The sequence below is a fragment of the Hyposmocoma kahamanoa genome, unplaced genomic scaffold (assembly GCF_003589595.1).
Source record: "Hyposmocoma kahamanoa isolate Upper Pololo Valley unplaced genomic scaffold, ASM358959v1 78, whole genome shotgun sequence".
Lineage (NCBI taxonomy): Eukaryota > Metazoa > Arthropoda > Insecta > Lepidoptera > Cosmopterigidae > Hyposmocoma > Hyposmocoma kahamanoa.
Genome location: NW_020653945.1, coordinates 8,006,683 through 8,030,367, shown reverse-complemented (window position 1 = coordinate 8,030,367; position 23,685 = coordinate 8,006,683). Strand labels below are relative to the sequence as shown.

The 23,685-nt window shown below is 37.2% G+C and overlaps 1 protein-coding gene across 3 annotated transcripts in view; it reads left to right on the top strand.

The window, feature by feature from the left end:
• The window catches only part of LOC113232895 (ATP-dependent helicase brm), a 44,466-nt gene that overhangs the window by 17,007 nt on the left and 3,774 nt on the right, over positions 1 to 23,685 (top strand). For all 3 annotated transcript variants that reach the window (XM_026467782.1, XM_026467781.1, XM_026467783.1), the window contains 18 exons: positions 66 to 255; positions 553 to 691; positions 1,311 to 1,485; positions 1,775 to 1,882; positions 8,122 to 8,242; positions 9,120 to 9,255; positions 9,651 to 9,732; positions 11,522 to 11,679; positions 14,185 to 14,362; positions 15,433 to 15,675; positions 16,098 to 16,264; positions 17,156 to 17,344; positions 18,422 to 18,580; positions 18,804 to 18,975; positions 19,407 to 19,516; positions 19,731 to 19,851; positions 20,640 to 20,825; positions 22,827 to 23,020. In XM_026467782.1, the coding sequence (XP_026323567.1) occupies positions 66 to 255; positions 553 to 691; positions 1,311 to 1,485; positions 1,775 to 1,882; positions 8,122 to 8,242; positions 9,120 to 9,255; positions 9,651 to 9,732; positions 11,522 to 11,679; positions 14,185 to 14,362; positions 15,433 to 15,675; positions 16,098 to 16,264; positions 17,156 to 17,344; positions 18,422 to 18,580; positions 18,804 to 18,975; positions 19,407 to 19,516; positions 19,731 to 19,851; positions 20,640 to 20,825; positions 22,827 to 23,020 (2,828 nt within the window). The remainder of the gene's footprint in view (positions 1 to 65; positions 256 to 552; positions 692 to 1,310; positions 1,486 to 1,774; positions 1,883 to 8,121; positions 8,243 to 9,119; positions 9,256 to 9,650; positions 9,733 to 11,521; positions 11,680 to 14,184; positions 14,363 to 15,432; positions 15,676 to 16,097; positions 16,265 to 17,155; positions 17,345 to 18,421; positions 18,581 to 18,803; positions 18,976 to 19,406; positions 19,517 to 19,730; positions 19,852 to 20,639; positions 20,826 to 22,826; positions 23,021 to 23,685) is intronic.

Sequence of the window (23,685 nt, the reverse complement as noted above, 5' to 3'; positions counted from 1 at the left end):
TCTTCACAATATTATTATAATAGCATTGTAAGTAAGTTTTCTCAAGCATTTATTTTTGTGTGTAGATTCTAGGTCAAGTGCGTCGCGACACCACTTTAGAGACGGCGGTGAATATCAAAGCTTACAAACGCACCAAGCGGCAAGGTTTACGCGAAGCGCGCGCCACTGAGAAGTTGGAGAAACAACAGAAACTCGAAGCAGAAAGGAAACGTCGCCAGAAGCACCAGGAGTTTTTGCAAACTGTTTTGCAACACGGTAATGCAATTACGTATCTTCGTAATTTTGATAATGCGTCTTATACGACCACAAGAGATGAACTATTTAAAAACACAACTTAGAATATATTATTTTTTATTTCATAAAATTTATCACAACAGAAAAATAATAGATCTACGAAAGCCTACATTACTTTCAAAATGTTGGCCCCTTTGGGCGCTGCACATGATTCACCAGTTACAGTCATTGGATCGAATCAAAAATACTCTCTAAAGTACCATAAATCATTGATGTATTCGTATTGACGAATTGTTAATTGACATGATGAATTTCCAGCAAGGGATTTCAAAGAGTACCACCGCAACAACGTGGCGCGTACGGCGCGCATCAACAAGGCCGTCATGAACTACCACGCCAATGCAGAGCGAGAGCAGAAGAAGGAACAAGAACGCATAGAGAAGGAACGTATGCGACGGTATGCCTATACAGCTTTTCTATAATTACCAATGGTCGGAACAAGGTGATCCATATATATAGACACATGTATAGATATAGCTACAAGGAGCGACATAGAGTTGTTAAGTGAAACTCCTTGTACAAATAATTCTTTTAGTTTTTGGAACGTCAATGAAAGTCTCGAGCTAACGATAGACGGATTTATTCGAAACGTACGTAAATTGCCCGCCACCGCATTACTAACATCTTCCGATCGTCAGTTTTCGTGGAGTTTTCTACTATAAATGTTAGACAACTTCACATACATTGGTCTGATCTCAAAGTAAGTAACTAAAGCACTTGTGTTATGGAAATCTGAAAAAACGACGGTACCACGAACACCCACACCCGAGGCAATACAGAAAAGTTGAGTTTTTCTACACTGACCCGGCTGGGGATCTAACCCGTGACCTCAGATATGGCGACACCATGAAAACCGGTGTGCAAGCTACTCAATCACGGAGGTCGTTAAAATGTAATAAATATACACTGACATGTTTAGTATTTATATAATTTTCAATATACACACGTAAATTACTAAATAAATTGATTCTATCATCTCTTTCTATTACATTGAATCAATATTATTTCTTATTCAGTCTTATGGCCGAAGACGAAGAGGGTTACCGCAAACTGATCGATCAGAAGAAAGACAAGCGCCTGGCGTTCCTGCTGTCGCAGACAGACGAATACATCGCTAGTCTCACAGAGATGGTCAAGCAGCACAAACAGGAGCAGCGCAAGAAACAGCAGGAGGAGGAGCGCAGAAAGCGGGTAAATAATCTACATACTAACTTAGCCAATTATAACCCCAATTTTCCCTATTTATAATTGCTTGTATAAGGCCCTTTTCACATTGATACGCTTTGGGTGGCTTAGATTTAAATGTAACAATAATAATAATTTTTTCATCACTCTTTTCTTCTTGAACATAAAACCCGAATTAGGTAAATACTTACTTATTTCAAGATAAAGTGATTATAATATAACTTAAGTTTAGACTTTAATGCAATCGAATGTGATTGCTGTGTGTTATACATTTTGCATGTGATATATTACACAGAAATCGAGGAAGAGGAAGTTACTAGAAGGCGGCGAAATCGATGCACTGGACGATAGCTCGCAGACATCAGATCAGCGCGTCAGTGTCATGGACCCCAAGACTGGCGAAGTGAGTTCTCGTACTGTTACTTGTCTATAAATTATAAGTACGTCTTTGGTATTCTATATAGTAAGGGTTATAACGATTTTTTTTTATAACTTTTTTGTTCCTGGATTGTAAAAAGCTGTGCTAAATAACATTTTTCGATACCCCACTAATAGCCTGGTAATAAACGGAACTGTACTACGAGTATTAAATATAATTAATTTTAGTCCAGAGCACTTATCCAGAACACTCAAAGACAATTTAGAAAATTTGTTCCCTACTGGAAATCGAACCTAGATCCCGATACAGAACTCTTATATTATATACAGGGTGTAACCGCAAGGTGTAGTCATATTAAAGGAGCCAAACCTATACTTGATCTAGACCCTCTGTGCAAAATATCAAATAAAAATAAGTGACTTTTAATGTTGATATAACTTTAATTATGTTTGTATAAATAGTGATTGTCCGAAACAACCACTGCGTCACAACTCTATTGCTAGTGACGTTACTACGACTTCACAAATTCATTAATGAAACCTGGGCGGCCGCAAGCGGGGCGAAAGAACAGCTGACTACAATTGAAATGCCACTGTAAAAACATGATTTGAATATGTTGATAACACGTTAATATTAAGTAACAAAATCTTTAAATACCTAGAAAAATCGAATTATTTCTAACAATATTATTTTATACCATACCTAGGTACGTACTTATTTACATACAATTTAAAGGATATTTATTTACTTATTAAGCCCGTAGTTACGCACGCCTTCATCGTATACACATTCTACATAATTTTGTATTAATACATTTATTTACGACAATTTTACAATAGTGGATACTTTTTTAATTGGTACTTACCTACTGTGCAATTCATACACGTTTTAATGAATTTCCTACGAATTGTAATTCACTGTTGTACAATGTACGAAATATTGACTTGTTTACGATAATTTTGAATAATAAGTACAATCACTACACGCACTGCTGGCACATTTCACACATTTACAGGTAAGGTTCAAAATGCCGACCTCCATGCAATATGCATATTTCCGTGCGTCGGTACAGAGACTGCTCTACTCTTTGAAGCATCTGCCGAGTGATTTGACTAAACGCCATTTCGATCCGCTGCCTCATTTCTTCTGCGCTTTCACAGGACCTCGCATAAACAATATTTTTATATGACCCCACAAAAAAAATCGAGCGGTGTCAAGTCTGGGGACCACGCTGGCCAGGGTACAGGACCTCCCCGCCCAATCCACTGCGGGAGACGGTCGTTCAGATGGGAACGTACATTTCGAGCAAAATGTGCGGGTGCTCCATCGTGCTAGAAAGTCATCCCGTGTTCCATCACGAGTCTCACGTATTGTGTCACTGGCAGGGCCATCAGAACGTCACCCAAGTCTTCTGTTAGGAATCTTAAATAATTGGCCCCATTCAGACTTGCCGGCAAAAACACTGGACCGATGACGGCACAACCTATTATACCAGCCCACACGTTAATCCGCCACTGGTGTTGAAAATTTGATTCCCTTGATACGCGGGGATTCAAATGAGTCCAAAAATGTTCATTATGCATATTGATAATGCCCGCACGCGTAAATGACGCCTCGTCTGTCCACAGTACCGACGAAGCGAAGTCGGGAGACCTCCCAACCTGGTCGCGGTACCAGCGGCAAAATGCCAAACGTAGATCATAGTCCGCTTGTAACAGCTCCTGCGTTCTTTGAAAATGGTATGGGTGCTGGCCATCATCCCGTAGCACACGCCACACACTCATATGGTTCACACCACCAAAGGCTGCCGCAGCACGACGAGTACTTGTCTTTGAATTGCCGAGAAAATGTTCCAAAACATCTGCCTCGAATTCTGGGTCTCGTGAACTCGGCCGGCCTTCAGAACTGGAACCACGGAACGATCCACTATTATGAAGTCTCATAACCATCTTCCTGAAGCATTCCACAGCAGGAAAATGGTCGACGTCGATTTTCTGGGACGCCATCAATAAACTTTGCCCAATAAATTTGGCGAGGCTGGCGCAAGCTCCCATCGGCTGCGCCTACGCACAACATCATCTCTTAGTAATCACTATTGCTTAAGCGTGACATAGTTTAAATAAACACAAAAACAAGACACAAACAAAACGATGACACCTATTTAGTCCTCACAACGCAAACGGCAATTACAGACTGTTACAAAAAATTAAAAAATAGCACCTCTGCCTCAGCGGCGGCACATCAAAGGACGCCGACTGAAACGCAAATTTTGGAATATAGGGTAACGTTTTCATAATGTACCTACAGGATGAAATTAAAATTATTACCATCCTTTTGAAATAAGACCCTTCTCCTGATACAAATTACATCATTACATACACATTAAACGAATACCTATATCCTACGTCTACGACCTTCAACGTTGCACTGCATACGCCTTTGTTTGTAAACAAGCTCTGACCATCACCCGTACCACTTCCACATAATGCAAGAACTGACTGAGTGATTACGGATATACTGCACTAAGGAGGCAGTCACCCATCGGAAACTCACGACGTCCGAAACGAAAGCCTAACACACTAACCACTACACCATGGAGGCAGTCGACTATAGGAATCAAATCCACGACCTCCGAAACGAAAGCCTAACACTCTAACCACTACACCATGGAGGCAGTCGACTATAGGAATCAAATCCACGACCTCCGAAAACAAAGCCTAACACTAACCACTACACCATGGAGGCAGTCGACTATGGGAATCAAATCCACAACCGCCGAAACGAAAGCCTAACACTCTAACCACTACACCATAGAGGCAGTCGACTATGGGAATCAAATCCACGACTTCCGAAAAGAAAGCCTAACGCTCTAACCACTAGACTATGGAGGCAGTCGACTATGGGAATCAAATCTACGACATCCGCAAAGAAAACCTAACACTCTAACAACTACCCCATAGAGCCAGTCAACTATGAGAATCGAATCCACGACCTCCGAAACGAGTCTAACATTAACCACTAATCCACATCACCATGTATAAAATCAAATGCTGGCGGCGAAAATCAAAGGTGATATTTTTGCCACCAAAGTTGCCGCCAAAGGCTTGCGACTTCGCTACGATTACGTATCGCGTACGCAAGGCGACTAATCTTGATACTTTGTTTATTTAGGTAAGATTTTTTATGGTTTTACACTATTGCTAATTTAAACTATTCTAAAATATTTCTTTAGATGAGTAGATATTATTAGGAAGTAAGAACCTTAATAGGTTCAACGGATATTAATTATTTCAATTTCACCATGTAATAAACCCATACCCAGAAAGTTGTCGTGTGTAGATAAGTCAAATTAAGCGTAAGCCTGTTGTTAGAAACGTGCGCTCAGCAATAGACGTATGTAAGTTAGTAAAGTACTATTTTTTGCACAAGGTTTAGTCCACTGCACTTGCATAGTAAGTACTGGTTGGAAACTTGACATTCTCGCATCTTTGAAGATTTCGGCAATTATCTCCGAAATCCAAGTTTTCTCACGATATTTTCATTTCCAAGCAAGTGATGAAAATTTATTTTATTTTTATTTTTTATTTTTTATTTATGGCACAATGTACAGACATCAGATACAGAAAGTGAGGAAAATAAAAACACTTAAAAATTAATACAACAGGCATATCTGTGCCCAATTATTACTGTGCTCAACATTCATTTTAAAACATTTAGATATACTTAAACAGACACTAAATCAATCATAAAAAAAAAATTAAATTAAATTAAAATTACAATAATTAATTCGTGGTCAACGATCAAAACTAATTTCTTGACGTTTACCGACCTTCAGGTTGCACCTTTACGATGAAAGTGTCCCAATACAAAATTTCAACTTTTTGGGAATAAAAAAGAAAATAAGATTTCAAGTTTTTTCATATTTTCATATTATTTTATTTATTACCTACTCTTGAAGTACTAAAGGTGATGGCCTTATTAGTCTTTGAAAATAATGAGGAAAAATGGAACTTTACAACTGAAAATTGTTTCTGATCATTTTAATGTTCAACAATTTAAAAACATAATTTACAAAAACTAGTCGCCAATAGGTCTTTTTTTTAACGATTTTTTGTTATCATTTAACGTATTAAGAATTAAGTCTTTTTAATGTTCATCAGCTAAGCAAGATGTCATAACCCTTGATATTGTTTTGTGGTCCCTGTTTCACAATTAAAAAAGAAGAAAGTCCACGAAACAAAAAAGTAAGTCCCTTTAAAAAGTAAGTTACTAAAAAATTTTTTTTTTTTAAATATTAAGCGACGGGTCGTACAAGTCGTGTACCCGGTGGAAAGCGTCACGCCTGTCCATAACAGTAGCACTGCCGCTCGAAGGCTACTGCTACGGCGTCCATCTCTCTGAGACATAGTTGACAAGTCCCATGTGCCTGTAATTTCACCAGCACCCTTACCCTTCAAAACTGTAACACGGTAATGTGGCAGTACTACCCTGGACGAACTCACAAGGAGCTCTACTGCTACTAGTGATTTTTGAATATGATTTTCGGAACGAAAATGGCTCAAATGCTAATCCGTCAGTGGCAGCGTGTTGTCTTTGCAAATGCAGATTCAACAATAAATGCGGCGTTAATATTTCAACGCGGGAGTAGAATTTTTAAACTGAAAGAACAAAATGAAAGGGACCTTTATGAATCAGTGCTATTCGAGCTTTAATTGCACAATTTCATCTTCACCACAGTGTGACTAATGTAACAAAATATTTTTTTAAGATGGTTTTACGGTATAAACTCATTTTTTAATTTTTTGATTTGAGTCGCTTTCATTGTAAGGGTGCGAAGTATTAGTCGGATAATTGCGTCATATTGCGTCATGCGTTAGAAGAAACATACCGACTGATTCGCTATAAAGCCGCCATGCGTTAGAACAGTACCGACGGATAGAAAGAGACAAATTTCATTCATTAAAATACAATAGATGAATGCGTATGGTAAAAAGAAACAGAGATAACTTTAAATATGTGTTTTTTAGAGGACATTAGTTTTATTAATGGATATTAAATGGAAATTTGTGTATTTTGTATGTTTGAAGATATGAAGTTAACGAAACCATATTACGTTATTATGTACTAAGTTTTAAATAATAGTTTTATTATGAACTAGTGTATTTTGGCAAAGTAATCGATAATATTTATTTTTCATTAAATGTTCACACGCATATTACATGAATAAAATAATAATAAATTTAGTAAATTATAACATAGTAATAAGAATATGGCATTAAGTACTTTATCATTTACAATAACATGCCTGAATTTCACAATTTTTTCAAGTTACGTAATTTGGTTGTATTATGATACTCAATAGAGATGTGATGTGACTATTTATTTTCGTTAAATGACATCAGCTGATCGAAACTGTTCATGGCGAAATTTCCATAAATAACGTAGTTTGTACTAAAACAACTTTGCTAAATAGTTTCATACCATTAACTGAATCCGACCTTCAAATATGACTACACCTTGCTGTTACACCCTGTATATATTTTAACCGAATTGTTCTCGAATCGAAGGGCGCTTTCCGAGTTATTCAGAACATTCCGAGTTAAACGTTCGTTTTGGATACGGTATTGTTATCCAACACCGTTTACGGAATTAGTCGGTGAAATAGATTATAAGAAAAATTCAAATCCTTTTATGCACATTTTGAAGACTTAAAATAAGGCCTAAAATATAGGAATGCATTAGTCTTGAATTAAAATAAATTAATAAAATTGAACAAAATCCAGACTATTTAAAATACGGGTGTGCCGTCATTTCGATTCGGTTTCGAAAACTACAGTTTGACGTTTCATTCGGGTGTTGTGAATAAAAATAAATCGATCGACAACTGAGTTATCTTAAGGTTCTGAGCCGGCCCTCTGCTCATCTAGCGCCTATATTGTTAACAGCTAGGTCACAGAGGTCGTCATGACCTCGCGAACGACGATCTCGTAATTTTTGTTGTTGTATAGTATTTTGACGACCTCGTTGGCCCAAAGGTTTGCACTGCGGCGGTCCCGGATGCGATTCCCAGTAGGACCAATTTGGGAAATAACCTTTCCTAAATTGGTTCTGGTCTGGGTGTTCCAACTAGTGCCCCGGAATGAATTCCGTTGCTCTGGTACTCATAGTACAGGGAATTCCCTAGTTTGAGACCAGGCAATTGGTGTAGTTGTCTGGCACATTATTTACAATTAGACAGACATACCGTTTGTTTTGTTATATAGATGCTAAAAGGCGATGAGGCGCCATTGTTGTCTCAGCTGAAGGATTGGATGGAAACTCACCCAGGCTGGGAAGTTCTCTCCGATTCAGAGGACTCCGGAGACGACAGCCAAGATGATGACGGTACGTTTTGCTATGGCTGCAGTTAATTTTTAAGTGTAAGAAGCTCAACCCTTCCATAATCTTTGACCATTGGCGTCTTCCCCAGTAGGGTGTGGAAGAAGATACTGCGAAACCCTGTGATTTAGTCAGTTCTAAATTATCTGAGCACTAATTGTATGAAATACAATTTGACATTTGACAAAATCTACGTGATGCGTTTTCAAGCAAACATTGTTATAAATCATAACCGCATTTTAATATCACTGATAGTGTTCAATTCGTAGTAAATGCAATTCCTATGTCGGAGCGGTGATAATTGTTGAAACTAGATAGAACTATCGATGAAATTTCCCTTGGATCATAGATAATATTTTCTTTCTATGGCTATGTTCTAGTTTTTCACAGAGAGACTCAGATTGTCACAGATATACAATGATAACGTAAATTTTTTAGTGCGTCCCAACAAACCATTAAAAGACTTACCATAGGCTTATTGTCCATTAAATACACAGCGAGAATAAAAATAGGAACAATAAAATATGTCGGAACTAGTATTCTCCAAATGTTCAATTTTTTCTATATACTCTCAATAAACACTGCAAACAAATATTCTTAAACGTGAATTTACACACGGCGACTTTATGCAGCGATACAAACGCGCGTTTGCATCGCTACGTTTGCGATTTATAGGATCATCATGCATCATCTTTGCATCGATGCAAACGCGCGACTGCATCGATAGAAAAGCGCGATTGCATCGATGCAAACGCGCGGCTGCAGTGGCGATACAATCGCGCGTTTGTTTCGATTCAGTCGCGCGTTTGCGTTAGCTTGTCGTAAACACCAATACATATCATATTGTATTACGTGTATGAGCGGCCTTGTTATATATGAACAGAAAAGAGAGAGCGTCGCGAGAAAAACAAAGAAAAAGACGACAGAGAGAAGACAGACGAAGAGAAGGCGCGTGACATGATCAAGAAAGCCAAGGTCGAAGATGACGAATACAAGACTGAAGAACAGACATATTACAGGTAAACATTAATAAGTCTTGCAAATATTATTATACATATTTTTTAAATTATTCCGAAGTTACATACAACTCTTTATTAATGACTGTTTAATTACTTTCGCACCTTGAATTAGAGACTAGATACTCACTTGTAGTTCAAGTTGTCAATAAAAAAAGTTTTTAAAATACTAATAGAGCCCTCATGTAATTTGTTAAACTGTGTATATACAGAATAAAAATTAATCCATAACTATAATCTTGTGACTCAGGTAATCCTTTAACGATTTATGTCCATATTGGATCTTATGTTTTTCTAAAGACATAGCACACTGTCACTGTTAACTGGTCATATCATAAATGAGTAGTTGTAATTGTTACCTATAACAAACGCGTTGTAATAATTTTCTTTTATTGCAGCATTGCTCACACGGTCCACGAGTCTGTCACTGAACAAGCCAGTATCTTGGTGAACGGAAATCTCAAAGAATATCAGATTAAGGTAAACCGACATTTCGTAAAAATAAAATAGGCACATAGGACTTTTCAATGTATGTCTCAGGGTGACGGGCACAGTGGCAGTGCCTGTCAGATCTTTGCTATTTAGAGCTCTGAGCGGCACTGCAACTGTTATGGATAGGTGTGTCGCTTGCCACCAGAAACACAAATTTAAAAAAAAACGGAAAAATGAATATATTTTTATTGATACAAAGAATTTGACATTTGACAAAACCTACTTTGTTCTCAATGAATATGTGATGTGTTTTCAAACGTTTTCAAGCAAAAATTGATATATAAATCATAACCGCATTTTAAAATAACTGATAGTGTTGATTTTGGGCTGATCATCTCTTAGCAAATGCAATTCCTAAGTCGGAGCGGTGATAATTGTTGAAACTAGCTGAGACTATCGAACAAACATGGAAAAAAATATCCTGAGATCCGATTGAACCAGTGGCTGTTGCCTCACCTCGGCTACCTCTCTTACTAACTGAGCTACAGATCGATTCATGAGATCTTACGAATTTTTCTGTGTGCTTGCTGAAGATATTTATTTGTATGATGGTTTAAATGGCTATATTTTGTCGTGTCGGCACCGGAGATAAACTTAGAAATTTCTTACTGTAGCCACACTAAGACAAAGACGCCGAGTTCAGATAAATAATAACAACAAATTAGAGGAGAATTTTCACAAAATAATATATATATCACAGTAGTAAAAACATCATCATCATGAAAATAAATAAAAGAACACGTATATATACAATATTTAACCGACTTTAAAAAAGGAGGATGTTGTCAATTCGACTGTATGTTTTTTTTTGTTTGTATGTTACGCGATAACTCCGGTATTTGTGAACGATCCGATTTTCATGATTCTTTTTTGTTGGAAAGAGGGTACCTCCATAGTGGTCCCATTAAATTTTGAAGAAAATCATGCACTCTTTTAACGGTGGCTGTTCACGCATTTAAGATTCATTTTTATAAATAGCGCCTAAATTTTATTGTAAGGAGCAATTGTTTTAATGGTTGATTTTGCTATTATCCAGTTCAAGGCGTTTTTCTCTCTCAATATACTTTGAGTAGTGAGAACCGATTTTTATTATCTCCTGTGTTAAGTCCCATATAGTGGCGATATAGGGGATGAATATGAGTTTGCGCACTTTCCGGTAACCAATTTCAATAAAACTTGGTAATTATATGTAATTCCACGTACTTTTGAGGTCGGTTTTTTTAGTACTCTGTACTGATTAATAATATAATCTATCTATAATCTATCATATAGTCAAGTTAGGATGTTTCACTACCATGATATTCAATTACTTTTTGTGAAATTACTCCACTAGTTTATTATAATTATTAATACAAAATTAATAGAAAAAATCCTTCGACCCGGCCGGATTCGAACCGACGTCTTCTAGTAAATCATAAATTTCTCATAGATGGTGCTACCGCCAAAAAGTCGTTAAAAACCAGATACAAAGATCCGATAACAAGTACATAGGAAAATTCGTGAGGTCCGCTGGTTCGTTCCGTGGCTTAGTTGGCATAGCGTCTGGCACGGTTTGCTTGAAGACGTCGGTTGTAATCCTGCCGGTTCGAAAGAATTCTTTGTATTAATAATTATAAGTATCGTATAGTGTTTAGTGTCTATTCTTCATATAATTGCAATACAATACTATACTATCATTATCAATCCATTATAATAGTTTCTGCTGCAACTTAATACATCAATAATTAACTAACTTCTACTGACTGACACTGATTGGTTTCTTACTGTTTTACCCCAGGGCCTAGAATGGCTGGTGTCGTTGTTTAACAACAACCTGAACGGCATTCTGGCCGACGAGATGGGTCTAGGCAAAACTATCCAAACCATTGCATTGGTCACCTATCTCATGGAAAAGAAGAAAGTCAATGGACCTTTCCTTATAATTGTACCACTCAGGTATAGTATTATTATTATATTAACATCGTATTTATCCGAATAATAATAAGAATATTTTGTAGCTATTGAAATTTTTATTTTGTTTCTAAACGCATTTTTCCTCTAAGACAAAGTAACTTTTAAACAAATATACAGGTTATTAAATTAGACTGCAAACCTTTCTTGTAAGGTTACCTTTAACCAAAGCGTGTAGAGCTAGATTCGAAATTTTGTCAATTCATTGCTAGCTTGTGGAGCCAGCATTGTAAGTAAGCCAGCTTATTGACTGAAAAAGAAATTTAAATAAATAAATTCGATTCTCCAATTTTAATTCATTAGAATAAAATAATTGAACATGTTATATTTATAAATATTATAAATATATTATGATTTAATTAATTAAATAAATTATTGTTTAACCTCGTAAAGCTCCGTGCATGTCACAATGTACGGACAAAGGCACATTAGACTACACATTTTTATTCGAAAACCGCCTCCAGTGCAACGTAACAAGAGACGTTAATGTGTAGCTTGATGTGCTGGCGTGTGTACATATATACACACATCAAAAAAAGTTTGCGATCAATAGCATAAGCTCCTATAATTCTTTAAATTTAACTTTATCAAGAAAAAATCTATGTTGTATGCTTTCTTTAAATAGGAATACCCTGTTTGAAATTAAAATATAAAACTATTTTTTATTATTTATTTTAAAAAATTGAGCCATTAATCATAATGTAATAGTGATAGAAATTTCATAGAAAGAAAAAGACTGTTTAATTAAACTTAAACAACAATTTATTATTAAAAGGTGTGAATTTAATATAAAATAACTCCTCCCCTGGCTCGAATACATGCGAAGATCCTCCTGGGCATGCTGAGGATCAAGTTATCCAGCATTTCCTGGGGTAACCTATCCCATTCTTCAATAGCGGCTTCCCTGAGCTCTGGAACTGTCTGGGGACGTGGCTCACGGTTCCATACTGCTCGTTTAAGAGCATCCCACGCGTGCTCTATTGGGTTTAAGTCGGGCGAGCCGGCAGGCCAGACTAATCGTGTGATATCGTATTCTGGAAGAGCAGCATTGACTCGTTGAGCTCGATGTGCGGGCGCATTATCATCGACCAGTACAAATTGGTGCCTATGGTTTACTCGGAATGGTCTGACGATATCATCAATAGCAACTGCTTTGTACATGTCTGCTGTCATGAAGCCCCGATACGGGATCAAAGGCGTTCTAGCTCCAATCATAATGCCACACCAAAAGGACACCGATTTTCCGCCTTGCTGAACTGTTCCAGTGGCAGTTCTTTGTCTTTCACGGTCGCCTGGTCTTCTCCAGACACGGACACGTCGGTTATCTGGATGAGTGCTGATTCGGGATTCGTCAACGAAGAGACAGTTTTGCCAAATGTTTTCGTCCTCACCTTCTTCATTTTGCCGAAGTCTAGCCCACTGCAATCTTCGTAGTTGACGTTGCCGGGAATTGAGCGGAGCTCGCCAAGACCTCCGTGCTCGTAATCCAGCCTGGTGCAAGCAATTGCGAACGGTCTGCGTGCTAACTTCAAGCCCAGAGGCGGCCCTGACTTCTGCTTTTATTTTAGTGGCGTTGATTTTGGATCACGGGCTGCCAGCAATCTAATATAGCGCTTTTGGGCAGCTGTCAAAACAGTTGGGCGACCGCTGCGGGGTCGGTCAGCTAAATTCCCCATTCCGTGATACCTCTGCAACGTAGCCACGACACAGGATTGGGATATAGCAAGTCTGCGTGCTATTATTCTCGTGGTGTATCCTTCTTCCCTCAAAGTTACTATTCTAGCTCGTAAAACCTCTGATAATCCTCTTCGCATTTTTTCAATCACAACTTTCCGCGAAAAATATCTTGAATCGCTTATAATTGACTAAATCAGATTTCTGAATGAGCGTAAGCTAGGACTGAAAGCCTTTTTATATGAAAAAACAATTGAACGGGGTCATTGTTTTATGTTCTAATTTATTTTTAAATAAAGAATCTAAAAAGAAGAAAAAATCATAATATAATCAACAGTAACAAAAAAGATTTCAGTTTTTCGAAGTGATCGCAAACTTTTTTTGATGTGTGTATGTGTAGTGATTCAGACCCAGATAACATTATTCCTATGATCATGTGTGTAACATTATAATGAAAATTTTGCATTAAAATTTCGCGCTATATACTGCACATGACGTGGTGCGTTCACCGGGGCGTTAAAGGTTTGCGCATACATTGCGCTCAAATATGTGTCTTGTGTTGGATACACAACACACACCGCCGTCGTTGCGAATTTATAGACTCAATGTATATACATTGGGCATTTAGCGCCCCCCATTGTAGTTTGCTCGGCTTTAGGAGGTTATTTAAATTGTAATCTGTTAACGTCACTAAAGAATTTCCTTAAAATTTCAACTATGTAACACCCTTTGCAATCCGCTTTAGACGCATGTTGACATCGAGTTGTGTAAAATATCCCATGGGCTATGACCATTAACACTTGTAACATTCCTCAGCACTCTATCGAACTGGGTATTAGAGTTCGAAAAGTGGGCACCTACAGTGTCTGTGGTGTCGTACAAGGGATCTCCTGCGTCGCGTCGACTCGTGCAAGCACAGATGCGTTCTACCAAGTTCAACGTGCTGCTCACCACGTACGAATACGTTATCAAGGACAAGGGTGTTCTTGCCAAGGTGAGATCGTAATATTAGTAACGGTTGTTATTTAAAGCATGTACCGTCGATAGCATGCTAGACTTTTTACTTTGAATCGCCTTATTATAAGGTCGCAAATTCGGAACGGCGGCGCGAACAGCGGAGCGTCATTTAGAGCGTATACGCTGCGCCACTGAACATACTGACTTCTATTGAAGTGTCTTGGTAACAGCGTTCACAGTATATATTTGAGCGTCCTGTTCAATAGAAGCCCGGGGCACAGTAGTAAACATGCACGCTGGTTCACTTATTATGTTTAAATCCGCGAAGGCGTGTTCGATAAAGCGTTTGAACATTGGAGCGTTGTCGCATTTCGACGCGAGTATACAAGTCGTGTTTTATTCAGTATGTCAAAATTTTGCAATTGAAAGAGGTTGCGTGTGATTATAAATATGGAATGGGAAGATATTGACGTACATATAAAAGAAAACGCTTTTTTAGATATAACTTGTTTACTGTAAGAACTGACCACACGATATGACTTATTGATGATAATGATGATTCGAAATCCATTTCGAACGTCATTCACAAATTAAACAAGCAAATGGTTATTAAATTATCATTCTTATATATATATAACTATAACCAAAATTATTCAACCACATTAACTACTTATTTGATCTGTAAAAACTATTTGACCTCAACATTTTACTGTCTTTACAAATTGATACTAAAATGAACAGTTGTTATCAATCACAAAAGTCTGAAAGATATAGTAGAAGTTGTTACAATGTTTTCAAACAAAATAAAACAATCTGTGTATCTGCTTTACTCGAAACAATAGAAATGGAGGTCGCTGCAAATGACAGCCCACTCTTGATGCATACCTTGAACGTCAAGCAGGTACGAATTTGCGGCCTACGCCATTTACTAGTAAAGGGAAACGTCTATTGTCCGTACTGCATAAGTACGTTCGTACTGTACATTAGGATGTTAATTCGATAGACCTCGATCTTGCCCTAGTGATTGCAAAAGCCAAAAACATAATGACAGTGTTGTAAACGGCCTACGAACAAAGTGAAACAATTTCATAAACGAAAAACATCCAGGTGCACTGGAAGTACATGATAATCGACGAAGGTCATCGCATGAAGAACCACCACTGCAAACTGACGCAAGTGCTGAACACCCACTACATAGCGCCACACCGCCTGCTTCTCACCGGTACGCCACTGCAGAACAAGCTGCCTGAACTGTGGGCGCTTCTCAACTTCCTACTACCCTCGATCTTCAAGAGCTGCTCAACTTTTGAACAGTGGTTCAATGCTCCGTTCGCCACTACGGGTGAAAAGGTATAAACACCAATATTTGTATAGTCACCATCAAAATCCAATGAACGTTTAAAATGTCGACATATATCTTAACGTTTGCAAGTTCAATTGTTTTTTTGGACCTAATATTTACATTGATAACGTTGATTATAATCGAAATATTTTTGCAAATTTTTGAACGTTTATATATTTGAGAAGCTGATTATTCAAGTCAATTATATTCATTCTTCTTTGCGATTATGGTTCAATATTTAAAAAAAAATATATAATTAGTCGTAAATATCACATATTATATCAGCTTAAGTGAAAAAATTATAAGCTTTTCATGGCCTATGAGATTTAAGTACCGTTATCTAGACATCATGATTCATGGAGTCCATTATAGTGTTACGTATTAACAACAACCCACCACCCAAACCTTCAATCCAATTAACTTATCTCAGGTGGAGCTAAACGAGGAAGAAACTATTCTGATCATCCGTCGTCTTCACAAAGTGCTGCGACCGTTCCTACTGCGGCGACTCAAGAAGGAGGTGGAGAGCCAACTGCCTGACAAGGTGGAATACATCATCAAGTGCGATATGAGTGGGTTGCAACGAGTGCTTTACAAGTAAGTCATACAATACTTGTCTAAATTGAATTATGTAACGAGTTCTTAGGTTTTCGCGATTGTTAAACATAGGAAACTATTTTTCCGGAGCATGTCGTGGATAAACCTACATATAAGTTTGACAAACCCCAGGTCCTTGCAAAAGAAGTCCGTTATCTACCCAGGATGCTGCGAGAGGCCATTGAAATTAAAAAACATCCTAATTTCAACAGAGAAGATGGTTTCTCCGTACCACCAGTTTGGGATCCAGTATTTCCTCTGATGAAAAATCCCAAACAGACATAAGACTCCAGTACTAATTATATGTTTTAGTTTATTCTAATTTCTATTATTAATTAATAATAAATTGAACTTAATAAAATTTCATTCAATAAAATAATTTGTAAAACTTAATGTAGCGTAAATTGAAATGTTTTCTTTATAAAATAAAAAATAGGGTATTTAATTATTAACTATTGTAACTATAGTGAAAAAATAGGGTGGTTTGCATTAATATTAGACATAACTGGTTGAAGACTGTACAACCTTACAACCATGACCATGGAACCTGTAAAGGACCCGAAACGTCGGTTTGTTTGAAAAAACTAATACACGCGATTTAAATCCGGAAAAATAGTTTCATTTCCTATGAATTACGTAAATATGATTTGTGACTGACTTTTTTCTTTTGATTTTACGAGAGATCGAATGACAAAGTACTGACTGCAACACATCAAGCTACATATTGACAGATCTTGTTCCGTTGCACTGGAGGCGATATTCGAACAAAAATTGTATAGCTGGATGTGCTCTTGACTGTATAACAAAAATAATTCCTCTTTTTATTACGCTGTGACGGAGCTCATGTTTATGGTGTAATGGGATACACTTCATATCTGCTTTATCTTGTAGACACATGCAATCGAAAGGCGTACTGCTAACTGACGGATCGGAGAAAGGAAACAAAGGAAAGGGCGGCGCGAAGGCTTTGATGAACACTATCGTACAACTGCGCAAGCTCTGCAACCATCCCTTCATGTTCCAGCATATCGAGGAGAAGTTCTGCGACCATGTTGGAACTGGCGGGGGCGTTGTCTCTGGGTAAGAATATTATGATTAAGTAATCTACTTAACATCTTAAGACTTTCGCTTTAATCATTATTATTTTTTAGAGCATCGCCTCTAATCCGCAAATTTTGGTCCGACTCAGCAACAAACTCTCTAGAACTAAAGCGAAAGTATATTTTCTAACTTTGAACAAATAAATTAGATTTCTTTTGTTTACGTTTATCGGTTTCCCTGGCCGTGCGTTCGATTCGATAGAAATAAATTTACCTAAATTAGTTCTATACATTCCGAGTTAGTGCCACCATAACTTCATTGCTCTAGTACTCATAGTACAAGGAATTCCCTTTTTTTGATATCAGATAATTGAAGTGATTGTCCAGCACATTTTAATTTTTATTATACTAATTGGATATAACTGACAAGTTAGGTCTTTAACCCTTGCTGTCAAATCGATGAGATATAATACCTAAAGCTGACTACATCAACTTTGATGCAAAAATCAAGTCAATTATTTAAAAAGTTTGCTTGTCGACCTTTAGGTAAAACAGAGAAGTTAAATTCGCTGTTGTGACTTCAGTAGCAAACTTTTCAAGATAAACAATGTTTCCAGAAAATGTTTACAAAATTGGAGTTAGCTTGTTTGCACACATGCAGCCGATTCGTATTCATTCCGAATTCGAGATTATACAAATCTAGAAAACTCGGACCCACTTCGGATGTCGCTTGTGCTCTAAGTCCGATTCGCATCCGAGAATATATAAATATCGCTTGTACACTTAGAGATAAAATGATCCCTGTGACATTTCGGACCGTCAATTCTCGGATTCGGAACTGAGGGTCTACTCTCGATCTCCGTCCGAAACAATTACTGCCAAATAAGCAATACTTAACCAAATGAAAGGACGCGTGATGCGAATGAAGCTTCATTCTTGATACTTGTCTTTTAATTTTGTCGAATATTCCTTGTTTGATAGTAATTGTTTCGGACGGAGATCGAGAGTAGACCCCCTGATACGATTCCGACGTAGTGCGCAGTCGCCTTTAGCCGCAATGTATCTTCTAGTAAACGTGATAATAGTTGGTGGCATTCCTAATTCAAATTGTGCGCAGGCCGGACCTATACCGTGTATCGGGTAAATTTGAGCTGCTGGACCGCGTTCTGCCCAAACTGAAGACCACTGGGCACCGCGTGCTTGTCTTCTGCCAGATGACGCAGTGCATGACTATTATTGAAGACTATCTCTCCTGGAGAGGATTCCAGTACTTGAGGTAAGATTTACTTACTACCTTTTTGCGAATTGCGATTGAATCTTTGAATGTGACAAAAGGTTAATTGTCGGCGGTCGTTCTTCTCGATTTTTAAACGACTAGTTCAATTAAATTGCAGTTTCTGTGGTTTTGATACAAATTAACGAGGCAATTTTAAGTGTAAATATGCTGAAGAAGAAAGTGGGACAAACACTAACATGCATTTTCTGTGTTTGCCTGTTAGATTGGACGGTATGACCAAAGCAGAGGATCGTGGCGAGTTGCTCAAGAAGTTCAACGACAAGGACTCCGAGTACTTCCTTTTCCTGTTGTCGACACGTGCCGGCGGGCTCGGACTCAACCTGCAAAGCGCTGACACTGTCATCATTTTCGATTCTGATTGGAATCCACATCAGGTACGTCACCACATCGGCTTTTTAGCAGCACTAGAGCTCCTTGTGAAAGGGTTCGTCCAGAGAGATACTGCCACCTTACCTGTTTCTGCCGCCAACCAGTAATGTTAGTATTACTGCGTTCCGGTTTAGAAGGGTAAGGATGCTGGTGAAATTACAGGTACATGGGATTTGTCAACTATGTCTCAGGGTGACAGGCGCAGTGGCAGTGTCCCTCAGATCTTTGCGATTTAAAGCTCTGAATGGCACTGCAACTGTTATGGACAGGCGTGTAGCTTATCATCAGGCGCACGACATGTTCGTCCCGCCACTTAATATTATAATAAAAAAGCTTTAGTGAACATAAACGTCACTTTTTACTTAAATGTTGTAAACTGGTCTTTAGGTGTGGCCTAGCTTACACGATCATACTTACTACCGTAATTATTTCTCAGGATTTGCAAGCTCAAGATCGTGCGCATCGTATCGGCCAGCGCAACGAAGTCCGCGTGCTACGGTTGATGACTGTCAATTCCGTAGAAGAGAGAATTCTTGCAGCTGCTAGGTATAGCTACATTTTATTTCATATAAAGCTATTTCGTTGGTATGACATAAGTAGTTGTTTACAATATATAAAATATTGGAATTGTTAAAGTACTTTCCTCTCCTAACGCTCCATTGTGTTAATAATATAGTTGGTGTATCTAAATTGAGAGAATGTGAATATAAAGAAAAAGAAAATGATACTGTGTCTCTATACAAATAACTGATGTGCGCAGGTACAAATTGAACATGGACGAGAAAGTCATCCAAGCTGGTATGTTTGACCAGAAGTCCACGGGGTCAGAACGACAGCAGTTCCTGCAGACCATTTTGCATCAAGACGGGGATGACGAAGAGGTAGGTAACCATGTAAAATAAACGTTAAAACCACGTTTAATTACCGTAACCCCGCTCAGTTTCATATTCAGTCATATATCTGTGGCTTGTTACTGTAAATGCTTAAGTCCATATTACTTACGCACTTCTTGTAGCAAGCCATAAACGTAATATATATATATATATATATATATATATATAGTTTACTACTGTCATAGACTTCTACTATGAAGGCTTTGCACATAGAATTAGACCCGTTATAGAACAAGCCATAGTGGAGAGGTGGTAGTGTTTCAACAATCATTGTTGGCCGCAAAACGTCACTTGTCGCTTGTTTTGGGATGGCAAAATAACTAAATACGATTGATGGATGCAATACACGCCTCTCCCCTGCGGCTGGGTAGATAATGGAGCTAAGTTGTTTTTTATTTTTTCGCAATCTGGAATGCCAAGTAGTTTGGTAATTAATTATACATATTTAATGGCAGTGTCGAGCTAAATGGAACTTGTATTGTTGTGACTTGCATTTTAAATAAATAAATTAAGCATCTGAACTACTATTTGGTAACTGAATTAATAACACACTGAGAACATGGAGCTATTGAGAATAAACGAAATAAAAAAATGAACGATTATAAAATAATGATATTGTTATTTTATCGTTCAGTTAGTTCAATCATTATTCCAACAGTTTAAACGTCGACTGTCAGATCTGTGCATCGTTTTTGTAAAACTTTGTTGTAGTTCATTAATAACAATCATTGCTCTGTTGAATTGACGCTACCTTTACTATTTGTCGCTTTCCACAGGAAGAAAACGAAGTCCCCGACGATGATCTAATTAACGAAATGATAGCTCGCTCAGAGGAGGAGCTGGAGATATTTAAACAAATCGATATAGAACGAAAGAAGAATGAGACTCAGTCCCGGCTTATCGAGGAGTCTGAATTGCCTGATTGGTTGGTGAAGGATGATGACGAAGTTGTTTGCAGCAAGGTCAGTTTCATTTGGTCTTGTAATGATACAAACATGTTTAGAATTATGTATTTGATACATAAATTTAGTATATCCAAGATTGGCTCTGAAGTATTGGAGACGAGACCAAAACAAAAATACATCTGTGTGCGTATAATGTGCATTTTTGCAAGATAAATAGTGTTGCGCCATCCACTGTTTTTCGTTCTTTCTGTTTCGCCATTCACCATTTAACTTTAATATTGATTAACATATTACACCGGATTCCAGCAGCAAATTTAGGTTTATTCGCACAATAGTGAGAGATTTAAAGACAATTTCTGTATTTTTTTCAAAACTTTAGGCTCAATAGTTTCGAAGATAAAGGGGGGAATATCAATTTTCGTCTATTTTCTTAAACAACTTGAAAATATTTATATTTCAAAATTACAAAAAATATATACTTGAGAACTTTCCCTCCCAATAGTGACTTCAAATTCAGAATTCATTTATTTACGTTACACGTTTTGGTCACACAAATGCATATGTGTACCTAATTTCAAAATAATCAGTCCAGTAGGTTTGGAGTAAATTGGCTGTGACAGACGGACAGATGGACACACAAGTGATCGTATATGAGTATCGTATTTCGAAACGGAACAGAACTCTAAAAACCGCTGATTTGTTGTTGACGAAAGTAGTACTACACTAAAATCCATTAATTGTAAGATATACAATGAATAATGTGGGTACAGAACCAGAAGGTTGCTTTACTCTTTGCTTGTCTCTAAAGGAAAAGCATTTTTCCTCGAAGTGTTTGCTGCATATTTTTGAAAACTTTTTGGGAACCCAGTTTTCTCTCTTCAGCATTATAAGCCATTCTTGTCGTACTTCAATGTTTTGAGGAAATCTGAATCAACAACAATAATTAACATAAAAAAATGGATGCCTCAACTACGCTATAAAAGAAATTTTCGTTTTAATGTAGACAAAAAATAATGCACTAATGATACAATAACAAATTTAATTAAATATAAAGTACTAAAACCAGAAATTTCTGATTCAATAATATTAAGTATGAAGATGATTTCGGCACGCCACGCCTTTGCCTTTCTTTTTTTCAGTTAATGATATCTTGATAACATATTATCGATTGCGTCAATCTCTATGAAAGTGGGGTTATGAATGTCCGAAATTTACGTATTTGATATATTTTTTTATTGAATTCGTATACACTTGGGTTTTTAATGCACTTAAATGGTATAATTTTACGGATATATTTATGTAAAAAACTTTTGTGGTAGTGCTTTTTCATAGCTAAAAATTTAAATAGTACTTACATGTAAATGTAGTACTTACAAATAAATTCATAAATTCATGTGAAATGTACAATTCTGCGAGTTTTCCTTTTTAGATGAGTTACATCCGGGCGCTGAACACGATACCATGACTAATAAACGTCCGTTTGACACTATTTCACATTTTAAAACCAATTATCTTCAAAAATAAACGAAATTTGTTTCGTTGTCAGCTGACCCTAGGTTCATACTGGCTCATAGCGTATAATGAAGTGGTCTCGTCTACCCATCTCGCTCTAACATACGTGTATACTAACGCTCTTTCACTTGCGTTGCCAATCAATGGGTACCTATATACTAAATCTATGATTTGATAGCTAAACGATAGGGCTGTTATGGTGTTTATAGTACGAACAAACATTTTGCAGAGCTGCTTGTCTAAATAGTATATCTTTGAACATTTTTTATTTTAGTTGATAGAAAATATAAATGTTTTATCTTCACGGTAATTTTTAATTTATTTACATCGTTTGTATTCGCCACGTAAAACTATGCGTTTTTTATGTATTCAATTTCTCAGACAACCACATTTTATTTTATTTTCAAAGACAACAAAGCTACAAAAATGCATTCTTGCTATTGTAATTCAACAACATTTGAAGAAGGTTCTGCAACATTTCGTTGTATTCCAATATTAAAAAAGCATTTAAGTCTAATTTACTAAAATAAGCCCATTTAACATTAGGGTCAAGGCTGGAGCTTTGATGACGACGAGGCTCTAGGGCGCGGGTCGCGACAACGCAAGGAGGTGGACTACACAGACTCGCTGACGGAAAAGGAATGGCTGAAGGCCATTGATGATGAGTTCGACGACGAGGAAGAGGATGACGATGATGATGAAGTGCTGGATAAAAAACGCAAGAAAGGACGGAAGCGACGGTGAGTAACTTAGCTTATTTAGATGTTTTATTATTATTAGAGACGACATCTGCGAGTCTAACGTGTGCTGAGTAGATATCTAGGCTGTGATTATAATGGTGTACTAGTTAGTGTTATTGTTACATCTTTGGCCGGAGCATGGCAGAATATGTGTGATAAACCTGCCCGTGACAATATTTAATTCAGTTAAGTTTGCTTATATGGTAATGAACTATTGTATACTATTATATATTATACTATTATATATTGTATACTATATACTATTGTATTGTACATTTAAAAAAACTATTACAATGATATGAAATTGCATATGTAGCTATCTTTGTCGTTTAATCATCGCCACGAAAACCATGAAACAAAAAATGTCTTTTCATTCTGTTGGTCGCGCTCAATTTTTACTTTGATAAAATTACTGTGCAAATGTTTTAAAATCAGCTGTGAACTTGCAGCCAGTGTTTGGCACTGTGTTAATCTTTTGCAGTCTTTGGTCGCCGGCACTCGAGATGACATAAATATGTGACTACACGGTGCTCGCCATGTTCACTATTGTGATAAAATTTTCCGTACCACGTATTATAACATACAATTTCCTTCTTTTGGCATAGCCCATGGAAACTGTCCTCTTGTGATCATACTGTTAGTCCATAAATTTGTATCAATAGAAT